The 15,844-nt window shown below is 37.2% G+C and overlaps 2 protein-coding genes across 3 annotated transcripts in view; both read left to right on the top strand.

The window, feature by feature from the left end:
* ipo13b (importin 13b) overlaps positions 1–6,305 on the top strand; it is a 64,414-nt gene extending 58,109 nt beyond the window's left edge. Inside the window, exons 17-21 of one of the 2 annotated variants that reach the window (XM_052096186.1) lie at positions 288–354; positions 450–508; positions 1,468–1,557; positions 1,642–1,823; positions 4,539–6,305. In XM_052096186.1, the coding sequence (XP_051952146.1) occupies positions 288–354; positions 450–508; positions 1,468–1,557; positions 1,642–1,823; positions 4,539–4,635 (495 nt within the window). In that variant the 3' untranslated portion in view covers positions 4,636–6,305. Of the gene's footprint in view, positions 1–287; positions 355–449; positions 509–1,467; positions 1,558–1,641; positions 1,824–4,538 lie in introns of those variants that run through there. The other variant, XR_007967955.1, reaches the window with a different exon arrangement.
* A 6,120-nt stretch (positions 6,306–12,425) lies between these two features.
* The window catches only part of LOC127621932 (protein eva-1 homolog A-like), a 187,298-nt gene continuing 183,879 nt past the window's right edge, over positions 12,426–15,844 (top strand). The window contains exon 1 of the mRNA XM_052095751.1: positions 12,426–12,528. Coding sequence (XP_051951711.1) covers positions 12,426–12,528 — 103 coding nt within the window. The remainder of the gene's footprint in view (positions 12,529–15,844) is intronic.

Here is a 15,844-nt window from a genome sequence, read left to right on the forward strand (position 1 = left end):
AGTGATCGAACAGATGCAAAACAACCAAGAAAAACAAATCATCATACCTTTAGTTTCTATTGAGTTAAATTTCAGTGTTTTAGTTTTTTTGCTGTTGATTTCTTACCTGATCAGTTTGCATTTGAATATGTATGTTTGGTTGATTTTTCTTAGTGGGGTAGAACTAGACAGCTGTAGGGAGTGAGTGATGGGGGAGGGGCATAGGTGGGGCAAAGGAGAGATTGACAGGGTTCCAGGGGCGGAGTTTGAGTCATGTGCTCTGTTCATTGACTCTGTCTGATTCTTAGGCCCTCAAACGGAAGCCAGATTTATTCTTCTCAGAGAGTCTTGATGTGAAAGCGGTTTTCCACTGTGGTAAGTCATTTTAAAATGTACAAAAAAAGACTGTTTTGATTGAGTATTTGAAATGTTTGAGTTATTTCTCTAATACCGCTGTCTTTTGGTCATAGGAGTGCTGTCACTAAAATTTCCAGAAGCTCCCACTGTCAAATCTACCTGCCTTTTCTTTGTAAGTGCTGAGGGAATAATTGTCTGACATGTAAGACTTAAAGGGATAGTTCGCCTAAAATAGAAAATTCTCTCATTTACTCACCCTCATGCCATCCCAGATGTGTATGACTTTCTTTCTTCTGCTGAACACAAAGATTTTTACTAGAATGTCTCCGCTATGTAGGTCCAAACAATCCAAAACTTTGAAGCTCATAAAAGCACATAAAGGCAGCATAAAAGTAATCCATGTCTCCAGTGGTTACATCCATATTTTTATAATTTTACAAGTGATATAACTGGTGTGGGTGAGAAACGGATCAATATTTAAGTACTTTTTTAATCTAGAATGTGAATCGCCAGAAACAAAAGAAGAATGTGAAAGTAAAAGTGGAGATTTATAGTAAAAAAGGACTTGTATATTGATTTTTTTCTCACTCATACCTATCATATCACTTCTGAAGACATGGATTAAACCACTGGAGTCATCTGGAGTAATTACTTTTATGCTGCCTTTATGTGCTTTTAGGGGCTTCAAACATCAGGCCACCATTCACTTGCATTGTATGGACCTACAGAGCTGGAGAAGCAAGTAAGTCATAAACATCTGGGATGGCATGAGGGTAAATTAATGATGAGAGAATTTTCATTTTTGGGTGAACTATCCCTTTAAAGGTCTATTCACACCAAAACCGTTCATTAATATTAAATGTTACAATAATGGAACAGTGTGAATGGAAATTGAATAGAGACAACTAGTGGACCAAAACGATAAACAAATCCACTTTTAAGATGCTTTCAGTGTGGAGTTTGGGACCCCTCTTGAGTTTGGTTTTGTGAACGAGAACTCAAGTGTGGAAACAACCTTAAACTGGTTTGAATAGACCTTAAATCTGTGTCAGAACACTTTTCTGGACTTTTATGAATTGCATCCGTGTGCAATGTTCAGCTGTTACTGTGTTGATTTGCTTTGACCTGCAGACGGAACTAATAGCGCACTGTGCAGACATCCCTCGTGTCGGTCAGTTGGTGCAGGAAGACGGTAAACTCCTCCTGCTGGCCGTCCTGGAGGTGAGTCGCTATCAAACATCAATCTAGTTCATTCCAGAGGGCCAAGTATGCACTAAACCCTGATCCATGTGCATTTTTCTTCAGGCTATTGGAGGTCAGTCGTCCCGCAGTCTGATGGATCAGTTTGCAGAGGTGTTGTTTTGTCTGAATAAACACTGTTTCGCTCTGCTGACGGTGTGGCTGAAAGAAGCTCTGCGCTCTCCGGGCTTCCCATCCTCACGGGTCTCAGACGAGCAGAAAGACACTTTCAGCCAACAGGTGCTAAGGTGAGTGAGGTTTTGACTCCCTTAGTTACCGAATACCTTTGTGACTAAAATGTAGTATGAAGTTGAAGGGTTTAAAATAAGTTGCTGATATAGTTTATGCAGTTACAACTCTAAATGAAAGTGCCGACTGTCTTGAGTTCATGTGGATATTGTTACATTTGGTGGTGAAAATAGTCACATGACCAGAGCCGTGTAATTCCACTTCACCCAGCTGAACAATAACCATATTTGGTACATATCATTTTTAAAGGTTTATTGATTTGTAAATAGCTGATTAAGTCCCATTATAACATTGCAGATGTTTTTTTGCCATTTTCAAATGGATTCAAAACAAGGTTCAAAACAAGATAAGCTCAATCGACAGCATTTATGGCAAAATGCTGTTTACAACCAACAAAAATAATATATTCTTAACTCGTCGCTTGTTTACTTGGGGAGTCATTGTTACAGTGAGCAAATTACAATGGAAGTGAATGGGAGCCAATCCGTAAACACTAAAACATTCACGGTACATGTTAAAATGATTTTAGTCTAATGAAATTGCTAACAAAACCTAAACTGTGTAAAGATATATCCAATATTACAGCTTATTGCCATGATGACAATACCGTAAGCAATTTTATCACACTAAAATCATGTTAACATGTATGTTGTTTACATCTTGTGGCTACAATTTTCAAACGGTGAGTATTTTAATGTTTATGGTGTGGCCCCACTCACTTCCATTGTAAGTGCCTCACTGTAATCGCAATTTTGGCTTTTTTAAATAAACAAGAGACGCGTCTAAAATGCTGTCGATTGAGCTTAACTTATATTGAATCCGGAATATTCCTTTAAGAAATGTGCAAAATTTGACTAATCCAGTGGTTACTATTATGACCAAGAATATAAAGCCTTTACTTTCAATGTAATTTTTTATATGTATTTTTGTATCGTTTTCATGCTAATAAATGATATGCTGATGGTTTTAGTATTTTTCATGAATTGGCCGATACATCGGTGCATCCCTAATATTGACTTTATACTTTGTCTCAAATAACTTGCAAATAAAATTGATTAGTCATCATCATTTATTTTAATTATTTTAATATGTTCATGTTAAAATGTTCATGTTTTTGCGAATAGAGTTCGAATAAATCTTAACATAAAATCAGTGGAGATGCTGTAATTAAAAGTTGGGCAAGATCATCTGGTGTTTTACAGGGTTGTTTTTTTTAATGAGAGGATCAAATAATGCAGATTTAATTCATATCGAGCTTTATTGGCAAGATACGTTTCAGTGTACATTGCCAGTGCATTATTAGACACTATACATACAGATAAAAACAAATTGAACGCTAAAGTTTCAAATAAATATATATATCAGACATCAACTTCTGTGGCGGTGGAAATAAAGGTTCAGGCGAGGATCTGCAAAGCTGTCGTTGCTGCACGTGGAGGATTTTTTTGAAGTTTCTTTGAAGTTTTGGCCACCAGTGTATATTGTATATATACATTTTAGGGCTGTCAATCGATTACAATTTGTAATCGAATTAATTACATGGTGTCCCGATTAATTAATCGTGATTAATCACATTTAATCGCATATACAAATGTTTGCTGAGAAAGCCCCTCATATAACAATAACTCAATATATAATGATTAAATAATTATACATAGTTATCTTTAAATATTTAACAATTTTATATATATATATATATTCAGATAACTAAAATGCATTACATTCTTGTGGCAGAAGAGTTAATCATTAATAAGGCAATACAAAAAGCGGCTTTAGAATTCAATATATTGTTTACTACCATATTATTGATCATAAGTCAATCATTGGCACACAGTTCACAGCAGTCCATTACACAAGTGACTTTATCAATCAGTTGGAGATTTATTATGAGGGCTCGTTTAAGGACCCGTCAATTTCAACAAGCGTCAGACATGCTTGTGTAGCGTCCCGGGTGTGTTGCGTCACAAACATACAATGTTTAGGTCACTGTGTCAAGTTAAATATAGTTTAATACTCAATCTTTAAACACATCTTGAGATCCCTTTGTTGGGATTTGCATACCTCTTGTAGAGTCCATAAGAATATAAAAGTATTATTTTGCCCTTTAGGGACTGTGTGGCAGGGACCAGCCCGTTTCGCTCGGGGTGGGAAAATGAGGGTTTGCATGAGTCTGTCTGCTTGGGAGTGGCATGATACTGGTTTGTGGGGCAGTATGTTGCTCTCTTGGGCATCGATGAGTGATTGTGGCCCTCTGCAATGTTTATATATGTTTTCTTGCCATGTCAGTGCAGGTTCTTAGCATCAACCACTGTTTGTTAGCTCTCCAAAGTGTGGAAGATGCTGGGAGGTGTGTAGACTTATGACCTCAACAATAGATGTTTGGTTTTTTTTTAAGTATCTTTGATTGTTCTCTTCATGTTTGGTTTATTTTGAGTGAATTGCCGAATGATCTATAGTCAAGCTTTATCTGTTATGTGTCTTTGTACTTGTCCTTTATATTGCTGACATTGTGAAGTGATGTATGTTATGTATATATGTATACGGGATGTTGCATTTGTTTATTTAAAAAAAGTAAAGTGACTGAGTTTGTATTCAAAATTAAAGATCTTAAACATCTAATATAGTTTTTAAATGTTTTACCTGTTTTTATGTTAGAGTACTTTTGACATCCCTGAAGTTGAGACCATTTTTTCTTCTTCTCCATATTGTCTCAGAGAGCGAGTAAACAAGCGTCGAGTGAAGGACATTGTGAAGGAGTTCACACTGGTGTGCCGCGGACTTCACGGAACGGAGTACGCCGCTGACTACTAAACCACACTCGGACACGAAGTCCAAGACAACCCAAAACTTCAATTCCCAGAAGCCTTCACTGCAACGCAAAAGACATGAATGATACAGTGCCAGAACTGTCATAGAGGCGTGTGCAGCGACAGGCCTCGGGATCATCCTTTAACTCTCCCTCTATCTCTCTCTCTCTCTCTCGCTCTCACTGGATCATTTTTGATGTTCCTATACGGACATCCGAAGAGCAAACACGCCTCCTCCTCCTCCTCCTCACTGCATCTCACGGCATGTTCACTGAAAACGTTCCTTTATTCTCCCACGTTCAAGATCTTCCGTGGCTCTTGGGCCGTTTCCTGTGATCATTTGCATCCGTTCGAACCAAGAAATGTTAGCTAAATGTTTTATTTTTTATTTTAAAGATACTGAAATAAAGAAGCGTATATATAAACACACACGTATATCTAAACAAATGTAATAATCTAGTAAACTGTGGGTTGTGCTGCTAACAGAGAGAGGGACCAATGCAGACTGATGTCTCTCTGTGGCTTTATTTATCTCTATATCTCTGTCTGTTTAACCCCTCGCGCTCTTTTCTGCCAAAATGTTGTGAACCTTTTTTTAATGAAATGATTATAATGATTGTTTTTGATATAATAGGTCAGCAGCATATTGGGGGACTAGTAAAGACGCTAAACAACGAATGAGAGAGAGAAAGTTACGCCATGTCCAGTTCACCCCCAAAAAAATCATTTATTAACACTCGTGTTGTTCCAAAACTGTATGACGACTTTTGGAACACAAAAGGAGAATTTTTGAAGAATATTTTGGCTGCTCTTTCCTTGATGCTGTCAAGATCTAAAGTGAAGAATGCACCATAAAAGTAGACTTGTGCACGCACGATAGTTTTACGACCGAAATCTGGGTCGTTATTCACTGAAAATCTTGCCGCCATGCTTGAGAGCACAGTGAAGGGAAAGGTTTTCAGAAAATAACTAAAATACTTGATATTAATTGGAATATTGTGCATAAAACGTACAGATTGTTTTTATGAAACTTATGGATTTTCTAGCTTAACATCACCAGTCCCTATTCACTGTCATTATATGGAAAAGATCGGTCAGAAAATTCTTCAAAAGCTCTCCTTTTGTGTTTTACAGAAGAAAGTCATGCGGGTGTACAACGACATGAAAGCGAGTAAATAATGACAGAAATTTCATTTTTGGGTGAACTATCACTTCAACGTCAGGGTGTTGTGTCTGATTGGCCCAGCAGTAGCTCTGTGATTTGGTTGGATGTCCATCCGCCTGTCTGTGCATAGAAGCTTGTGCAAATCACTCCCAGCAATATTTTGAGTGCACTTAGTAAGGAATAAAACACAAATCCATTCATGGTTCAGCATGGCTGGTCTCTCTCTCTCTCTTTCTCGTTTGCACCCGGCTGCTGCCTGTTGACATGTAGCATGTGTGTTGCGTTACATACAGGCCCGTAATATAACGTGTCATATAATCAGTGGAATGAGGGCTGTTCTGTTCTGTGTTTATTTACTTGCGAGTTACAGAGGAAGAACAAACAAAGGGAGTGACGGAGATGTGAAATGTACATTAGTTTTTTTTTGTTTGTTTTTTTGTACTTTGTTTTAATTTATTAAATACGTCTAAGATGGCAGAACTGGCTTCTGTGGTGTGTGTGGGGGGGAGGGGGGGAGGGGTGTAAATACTATATGATATCCTGTGTCCATGCAATCAGTGCTGAAATGCTGTAATCTATTTGATGAGGGGGTTGGTGCAATTCTTTGTCTTGACCAGCAGATGTCTCTACAGCTCTAGAGAAACATCACTTGGTTTCCTTGAGAAGATCTGCCCTGCGTTCCAAACGGGATAAATCTATGGAGTTACATGTGGGACAAAATTCTGTGCGTGCAAAATTATATTTTGAGCGCAAAAAAAATATTTTGAATGCACAAGATGGCATTTTGAGTGCAGGAAAATGAATGTTCTGTGCATGCAAGATTATACTCCATTTTGCAAAGCAATGTATCTTGCAAAGATGAATAAATATTTTGCATGTGCAAGATCTTACTTGCTCTCTCATATTCACTGTGCATGCACTCAGAACTTTAGACTGCTCGCTAGCTTTTACACCTGTATTCCGGCAAGACCCGCCTTCTACGTCAAGATTGGCTATTAGGAGCTGCTTACAAGTGCTCTGCGATTGGACAATTGATGTAGCTACGGCAACCATGAACGTCTCAGTGTAAATATTGCAGAAGAGCACAATGCTCCAAGTTCAGTACTTATTTTGTATACTGTATGCAAATACCATTATAAAAGATTTTTACCCCGTAGAATATAGACATACCAGGAATACTGTAAGGCTTAACATATTGTAATGTCAATTTTTCCAAATGTAGTAGCCGAACGTAATCGTTGGTTATCACCAAATACTAATATAGACCAAACTAAGAGCGCTAGACAGATAGTTATCTAGCTAGTAAGCCTATTGGCAGCTTGCAGACTAAAACTATATTTAATTAAGGTAAAATATAAACATTTAAGCAAAAGAACTCCTTTCGTGTGGTCATAGTGTGTTACACATTTCCTTACTTTAAAACAAACTATACCCATCTCCTCTTCCTCCTGTTTTGATTAGCAGTTTGGTCTCTGATCCGGCCAGCCAATTAAAATGTACCACCTCATCTCTGATTGGCTGAAATTCTGGCTCATTATAATACCGTAAACATGTTGAGCAGTGGGTAGTAGGAGAGAGCGTGTGAGGTCTTGCCCGCTAAAAAACAGTGGAGTTACATTTCAGAAATCTCTGCAAATTCACATTCAGAGAAACTAAATTCAAGTGCAAAATGTATTTTTGTTTGCTCAAAATGAATGAATCTTTGCAAGAAGATGCATTGCTTTACAAAACGCATCACACGCATACAAAATACCTTGTAATGTACTCAACATATCTTGATATTATGGAGTTATATATGTGCCACAATTCAAGATTTTATTTTGAGCATACAAACATATTCTGCACGCTGTGCAGAATTGTGGCACATATATAACTCCATATAAATCATGCCTGTGCAGCTCTTATCAACTTGAATTGGGGGGTCACCGAACTCTCAAACAAGGTTAGTCAAGATTACAATTAAAGAACATTTAAAATCATCAATAAAATTGTAGAATTTTGGAAATATAACTTGTGCTTCTTTACCTTATTTTACATGAAAACACACACTTTTTACAGCTTGTATATAATGCGCATGGCTTTAGAGAGTTGATTGACAGGTGATGTCTGCACCTTAAAGGTGATTGGCTATTTTACCTGTAAGGCGGGACTTCCTTTCTATATATGTTTGGCACTAGAATTTCTACCATTAATTTTAGTAGAAGTGGACTGTCTCTGCTAAATAATCTCTGATGTAAATTAGACTACATTAAACCAACTGCTATCTGTTTCTATAAACAAAAACATTTGACATCCCTTCATCTCCATAGTCTATAAAAGCTTTTAATTATTATGATCTTTTAAAAATGATTTTAAACCCCTGGCTTTTTCATATAGTCAATGATTTAAATTGTTTATTTTCAGTTTCTATTCTGAAAGCAGTTAGTGACGCAAATGTGTCAAATATTTCTGAATAGGTGCTGATGATGTTTGTTGGTGCGACGGCAGCGGCACCTTTGGCTCATATGCTGAAGCTGAAGTTTGTTCCGAATGACTGATATTTTGTTTAGCCCTACATCTTCAACCCTTCGAAGCCCTCACTCTGTAGGGCTTAGGACATAGGGATGAGCCCTTCGGAGTGGAACGCACCCCTTGTCAAATGATTCATCTGTTCAGATTATCCAAATAGTCTGTTTTTGTGTCACCTAACATGGAAGTGCCTCCTATTCCTATTGGGTATTTTACACCCCTCCCTTGTTTCAGTCTTTATATACATATTTATATACAGTAGTATGCAAACATTTTAGGCACTTGTGAAAAATGTTGCATAATGAGGATGCCTTCATAAATAGTTTTCATTTATCAGTTAACATCATACAAAGTCCTGTAAACAAAAAAGCTAAATCAATATTTGGTGTGACCACCTTTGCATTTAAAACAGTCCCAATTCTCCTAGTTACACCTGGACACAGTTTTTCTTGGTTGTGGGCAGACAGGATGTTCAAGCTTCTTGGCGAATTCTCCACAGATCTTCTATCTATTTTGGATGTCTCAATTGCTTCTGTCTCTTTATCTAATCTCAGACTGACTCGAGGTTTGTGGGGGCAATGCCATCTGTTGCAGGGCTCCCTGTTCTTCTATTCTAATCTTTTCTATTGGCAAAATGTGCATAACTTTTGGCAGTCCAACGTTTATATTTCCTATTGATGCACTAAAGCTGCAGATATAAATATCCATCTTAAGACAAATTATTTTGTGAAACATCTAATGTGCCTAAGACTATTGCACAAGTACTGTATGCATATATACACACTGCTGTTCAAAGGTTTGGGGTCACGTGACTGAAATATTTCTCATGATCTTAAAAATCTTTTGATCTCAAGCTGTATGCTTAAATGTTTGAAATGAGTTTTGTAGACAAAAATATAATTGTGCCAACAAATTAATTTATTTCAATACAAAAAAAAAGACGTTTTTGAAATGGATGACTTGGACCGAATAATAAAGAAAAGCAGCCAATAAGTGCCCAGCGTAGATGTGAACTCCTTCAATACTGTTTAAAAATCATCTCAGGGTGAAACTTCAAGAAGTTGGTTGAGAAAATATCAAGAGTTCACGTCTGCAAAATCTAGGCAAAGATTACTTTAAAATATAACACAGTTTTGATTAATTTTTTTAGCCACAATATAATTTCCTGTTCAATTTCTGTTATTCCACTTTATTATTCTAAAATGAGAAAAAAAGTAGAATAAAGAATGAGTAAATGACCCCAAACTTTTGAACGGCAGGCAATCTCAACGCTCCCTCATGTGGTCCCCTTCCTGCAGGCTCATCCCGACATGACCCTCCAGCATGACAATGCCACCAGCCATACTGCACATGTCTGTGAAACTTATTCAGTTTATGTCTAAGTTGTTGAATCTTTTTATGTTCATACAAATATTTCCACATGCTAATTTTGCTAGTTGAAATTGAGAGGAGTTTATATAAGCACAATACAGTGACCTGCTGACACCATTAAAGGGGCGGCTGTGGCTCAGTTGGTAGAGCGGGTCGGCCACTAATCGCAGGGTTGGTGGATCGAATCCTGGCCCACATGACTCCACATGCCAAAGTGTCCTTGGGCAAGACACTGAACCCTAAGTTGCTCCCAATGGCAGGCTAGCACCTTACAAAGCAGCTCTGCCGCCATTGGTGTATGAATGTGTGTGTGAATGGGTGAATGAGACGCAGTGTAAAGCGCTTTGAATACCGATAAGGTTAAAAAGGCGCTATATAAGTGCAGACCATTTACCATTTAAAGTGTGACTCGTCCAGTTGACACTGTATGATGCACAAAACTGGATTTGTAACATTTAATATATTTTTCAGTTCTTAATGACAGAGGTGAGGGACTCGAGTTACATGACTTGACTCAAGTCGCAAATTTAAGGACTTTTGACTTGCTTGAATAAATGAAGAACTTGACTTTGACTTGAGAACCAGCGACTCGAGACTTGACTTGAACCGAATGATTCGACAATGACTTGAATATGTTTTATTATTATTATTTTCAATAACTTATTATAAACAGTAATTAAATGCATTTAAATAAATATTGTGACATCAATTAATGAAAATGCAAAAATGTAATCCCGCCAGCAGCATCTACAGTTAACGCTGCGCTCACAACGCGCCAAAATGACAGATGATTGTCCAGTTCCAAAGCTCTTTTTCACTGATAACAAACCACCAGTTACCATAATTGAATGATTATTCAAGTGTTTTATCTACTATTAATGTTTGTATTGTACTACATTTATCAATTTAAGGGGTGAAACTTGTGATATGGCTGATACAAGTTCAATGGAAGACTTTATTATTTGTATATTATTTACAGCCCGGTGTATCATAACGTGTATAGTCAATGAAATCACTGACAAAAATGTTTATTGATTGTTGCTAGTGCACCTCTTGAGGTCAGGAGAGTGAGGTTAATACACATTGCACAGCTATCTATCAGCTGGCCACCGTTACACTCACCCCCCTAAACCTCACTCTCATCCGGGTCACGGCACCACTGCAATGCTTCTGTTCTACCCACTCTGTACGGAGGCGGGCATGCTAACAAGGAGGCTAAAGGCTACAGCCCCTAGCGTCAGTCGCTAGTGCACCTCTTGAGGTCAGGAGAGTGAGGTTAATACACATTGCACAGCTATCTATCAGCTGACCACCGTTACACTCACCCCCCTAAACCTCACTCTCATCCGGGTCACGGCACCACTGCGATGCTTCTGTTCTACCCACTCTGTACGGAGGCAGGCATGCTAACGAGGTGGCTAAAGGCTACAGCCCCTAGCGTCAGTCGCTAGTGCACCTCTTGAGGTCAGGAGAGTGAGGTTAATACACATTGCACAGCTATCTATCAGCTGGCCACCGTTACACTCACCCCCCTAAACCTCACTCTCATCCGGGTCACGGCACCACTGCAATGCTTCTGTTCTACCCACTCTGTACGGAGGCGGGCATGCTAACGAGGTGGCTAAAGGCTACAGCCCCTAGCGTCAGTCGCTAGTGCACCCCTTGAGGTCAGGAGAGTGAGGTTAATACACATTGCACAGCTATCTATCAGCTGGCCACCGTTACACTCACCCCCCTAAACCTCACTCTCATCCGGGTCACGGCACCACTGCAATGCTTCTGTTCTACCCACTCTGTACGGAGGCGGGCATGCTAACGAGGTGGCTAAAGGCTACAGCCCCTAGCGTCAGTCGCTAGTGCACCTCTTGAGGTCAGGAGAGTGAGGTTAATACACATTGTGCAGTTATCTATTAGCTGACTCCTTTATTTAAAAAAATCCATCAAACTGAATGGAGTAATCTTTAACTTAATTAAATTAATACAACTTTTAAGTTTCAAAGAATATTCAATTCCATTAGATGGAAATTTGTTATACTATTGAAATGCGTAAATCTAAAAAATATATATTTTGAACATACAATATATTCAGATTTACTTCTATTTAGATTTGCAATCATATATTTGGGTTCACAAATATTTAGTCTATTGGGAATTTAATAATTATTGCGTGCTTGGCCTCGCCATACACAGTATGTATATATATATATAGTAATAAAAAAATCCCCTATATGTTTTAGGGTTGGACAAAAAGTATCTATTTGTCATTCATACCATAAGAAACTGCAACTTGAGTTTATTTATTAATTTTTTGTTATTTGATATAATTTTTTAGGATTTGTGGAGGTTTGTTTTATTTCTTTTAAATATTAATTTATTTACATACTTTATTGTTATTATTTTATTATATTATATTTGTTTTAAATGTATTAATAATAATAATAATAATAATAATTGTTTATTATAACGACATTGTGTGTATAAACTGTATAATAATGCTATGGCACACATGTAACCCTAAATGAATGAAATATTCAGCAGTATTCAGTAAATTCAGGGACTCAGGGACCAAGGGGAAACCTGCCCCTCTCTCTCTCTCTCTCTCTCTCTCTCTCTCTCTCTCTCTCTCTCGTATTCTTCAGCTCTGTCTGAGTCTCTCCAGCAGACTTCAGTCATGGAGTCAGATATTCATTTATGTCGTGCAGTTCTTCTCCCGCTCTGATCATCTGAAGAATCATCGGACTGGACACCAGATGACAAATTTAAGGATGTTTGTCCCTGATGTCTCTTATTCACTGCTGTTGTTGGGAATATCGTTTCTCACTGTCTTCACTAAGACTTCACATGAGTTCTCAGGTACCAAACATCAACATTATCTACCGCATTTATGTACAGTTAACGACACATGTTCATTCCTTTTCACAAGATTTATCATTTCCCACACGTTTAGACGCAATTATATATATTTTACGACTTTATTTACTTTTAAAGCTGCTTTTCTCATTTATGTGCGATTCTGAGATGACTCACATTCGCGCGTTTATTTGATCCGCATTTAAATCTGTGGAACTTTGTATCTGGTTGTTTCGCGGGAACTTCCGTGACCGACGAGATCAAAAGGAAAGTGTGTGTGTGCGCGCTTCAGTACGAGTGTGTGTGTGTGTGTGTGTGTGTGTGTGTGTGTGTGTGTGTGTGTGTGTGTGTGTGTGTGTGTGTGTTTTACACCCATTGTTATATGATATCACATAGCCTATATGCTCTTACATGATTGTATATTAATATACAGTGGGGATCAAACATTTTGAGATCAATATTCTTTTCTAATTTAATAATTTTCCAATTTTAAATTATAGCCAATTATCAGCATAACAATTTGAGTGAAAGGTTTAATTGGAAAAATTGACATGAATTTCTTTGCTTTTTGCTTTAAAGGCAGCAGGAAATTTCACCTTTTGTATATGCAGAATCTTTGATTTTGACATAAGTTTTCTTAGTTTAAAAGTGATTCAATGGCACTCAGGTGCACGTGTGTGTTAAATACACTTTATTAGTGTATCTCTTTTTAAATGACTGAAATGGGCACAGATTTGCATTGAAGGAAAGTAAACACATATATTTAGTTTGACTTCCACATAGGTCAAGTCAGGTTTATTTGTATAGTGCTTTACACAATATATATTGCCTTAAACCTTTCAAGAACATGTCCAAGTCATATTTCTTATTTAAAAAAATAAACCACAAGAAATTATGTTGGATTTATGACATTATTTTCATGACAATAAAGCACATTTCCCCCTCAAATTCTCATTGTTGTATTGCAAAATAAATAAATAAAATAAATCTTGTTCTAATGAATGTAATGTGAAAAATATTAGGTGAGTTTTTGTTAAAGAATCATTGTGTCTGGACAGCATGGTGGAGTGGTGGTGGTGTAATGGTCTAAGCACATAACTGGTAATCTGGTAATCAGAAGGTTGCTGGTTCAAGCCCCACAGCCACCACCTTTGTGTCCTCGAGCAAGGCACTTAACTTCAGGTTGCTCCGGGGGGATTGTCCCTGTAATAAGGGCTCTGTAATTCGCTTTGGATAAAAGCATCTGCCAAATGCATAAATGTAAATGTAAAATGTGAGGGCTCAGAGTAAAAAAAGGCACAACAAATATGGGGGCAAATAATCCGCTTCTGTTTGTTTTATTTATAAAATCTAATCTAATAATCTTTTATGGTCCAAGTACTCGTATTATGGCATAGATATGACTTGATGTTTTTAAGGTCAGAGTTTGTATAAATTAATTTATTAAATGTATTACATTTTTTACATAAGCAGATGAGACATAGTTTATGTTTTAAATGTTTAGAAAAAAAAATGCCCTGCATATCAAATCAAGTATAAATGGGTGCTTAATATTCATGAAAATATTGTCACAATGCAAACAAATCACAATGGTCCTAAAAATAGGCTTCATTTTCTTTATGCCCTAACATTTCTTTTTTTTTTTTTTTTTTTTTTTTTTTAATAAATTACAAAAAAAAAATTTTTTTTTTTTTTTGTGACTTTGAATTTAAATGTGACCCAGGCACGTTTTCACCCTTATAGGAATCCGATTAAAATCAGACAAATCAGATTGTAGGTATTTTTTTTTTCTTTTCTCTCAAACCTACAGAATTCTTGTCCATACACAAGGATCTGTTGGGTCAGAATGAGATTCATGAACTGAAAGAATCTTACAGGCTTTGGAATGTCAGTTTGATTGACAGCTGCTTGAGGAGCATGACAGCCGTTGCCGATGGAGACGGAACATCTGTTGCTAAGCAACAGGCCTGTACATCTGTCTTACAGGAACCCCATGCCTTTGTGTGTATGTGTGTGTGTGTGTGCTGTGTTTTATCATGGTTAATTAGCTTTACACACACACATTTAGATTCATTGTCTGAGTGTGTGTGTTCACCGCAGTGAAATTGCTCATAAAGCTGTGGGCGTGGCTTATTGAGGCTCTGAATGGGATGTATGCCTGTTAAAAGGTCAAAAGGTCAACTGAGGTCAAGCTATTTGATGGATCCCAATACACCAATAAGACTAGAGGAAGGTGTCTTTATCTCGCTTTCTCTCTCTTACTGTCATTCATGTGTTTTAGTCTTAAAGACTTCATGAAGTGGCATTCACAACACATTTAGGTGATTCACAAAAAAACTGTCAAGAACATGTTCTGGTCCAATTTGACTCAAATCAAAAGAAGCAAGCAGGTAATTATAATTTCCATATAGAAAGTGAACCCTATTTTTTATTTTCAGGCCCATTACGATTTTTTATTGTGACATTTTATTCATGCACATTTTACCCCTCAATTTACTTTACAGATACTCACACAAAAAATGTGGAATTTCGCTTTATTCTTTATATTGTGCAGCATTTATTCAATACATCACAGTAGTGCTGTCTTGGTACTGCCAAGAGAGCACGTATTTGTGAACACAACAAAAATGAGCAGAAAATAATGTAGGACGTGACTTGATTTTAATTTAAGTCAATTTTGTAATTGTTACTTTAGTTTAGAATTACATGAACTGATGAATCCTGCATAAAAAAAAAACAGTAACATTTATGTAGAAAGTAAATTGCAATAAAGTAAATATGCTGTATGTGAAAGTGTAATCAAAAATATAATTTTAGCCTTGTGCGACCCGGCGTCAACATGCATGGACCTTGTGTTTTGGCTTCGCTATACGCAACGCATAATTTAAATTCTTTTAAACTGACTGAATACTGTTCACAAGACTCTAGACTGTCATTTAAGGTTAAAGTTTTGGTGCACCGAGTCACATGACAGAGCATGACAGACAGCACACTGGAGGTTAAGTCATTCCCTAAATAGGGAGCAAGGAAGCATCCTATATCTCTCTATGCAGAGAACATTCAATCCAATCTTCCTTTCAAAAGTTGAGTTTCAGGCTGCAGATGATGTTTGGATCACTCGACATGTTTGACAGATACGGGACGATGATCATCAGTACATAGATTCAGGATTTATAATGTATCATTTTATTTGAACATGGTTGGCAGTGATTGGATGATGCTGGCCATTACTTTTCTGATGTAATGTCTCAAAAACATGAATAATCAACACTCCTGGAAACAATATAATAAACATGTGACTGTCCAGCAGTGTGTTTGG

Source organism: Xyrauchen texanus, chromosome 28 (genome assembly GCF_025860055.1).
Source record: "Xyrauchen texanus isolate HMW12.3.18 chromosome 28, RBS_HiC_50CHRs, whole genome shotgun sequence".
In the NCBI taxonomy this organism is placed as follows: domain Eukaryota; kingdom Metazoa; phylum Chordata; class Actinopteri; order Cypriniformes; family Catostomidae; genus Xyrauchen; species Xyrauchen texanus.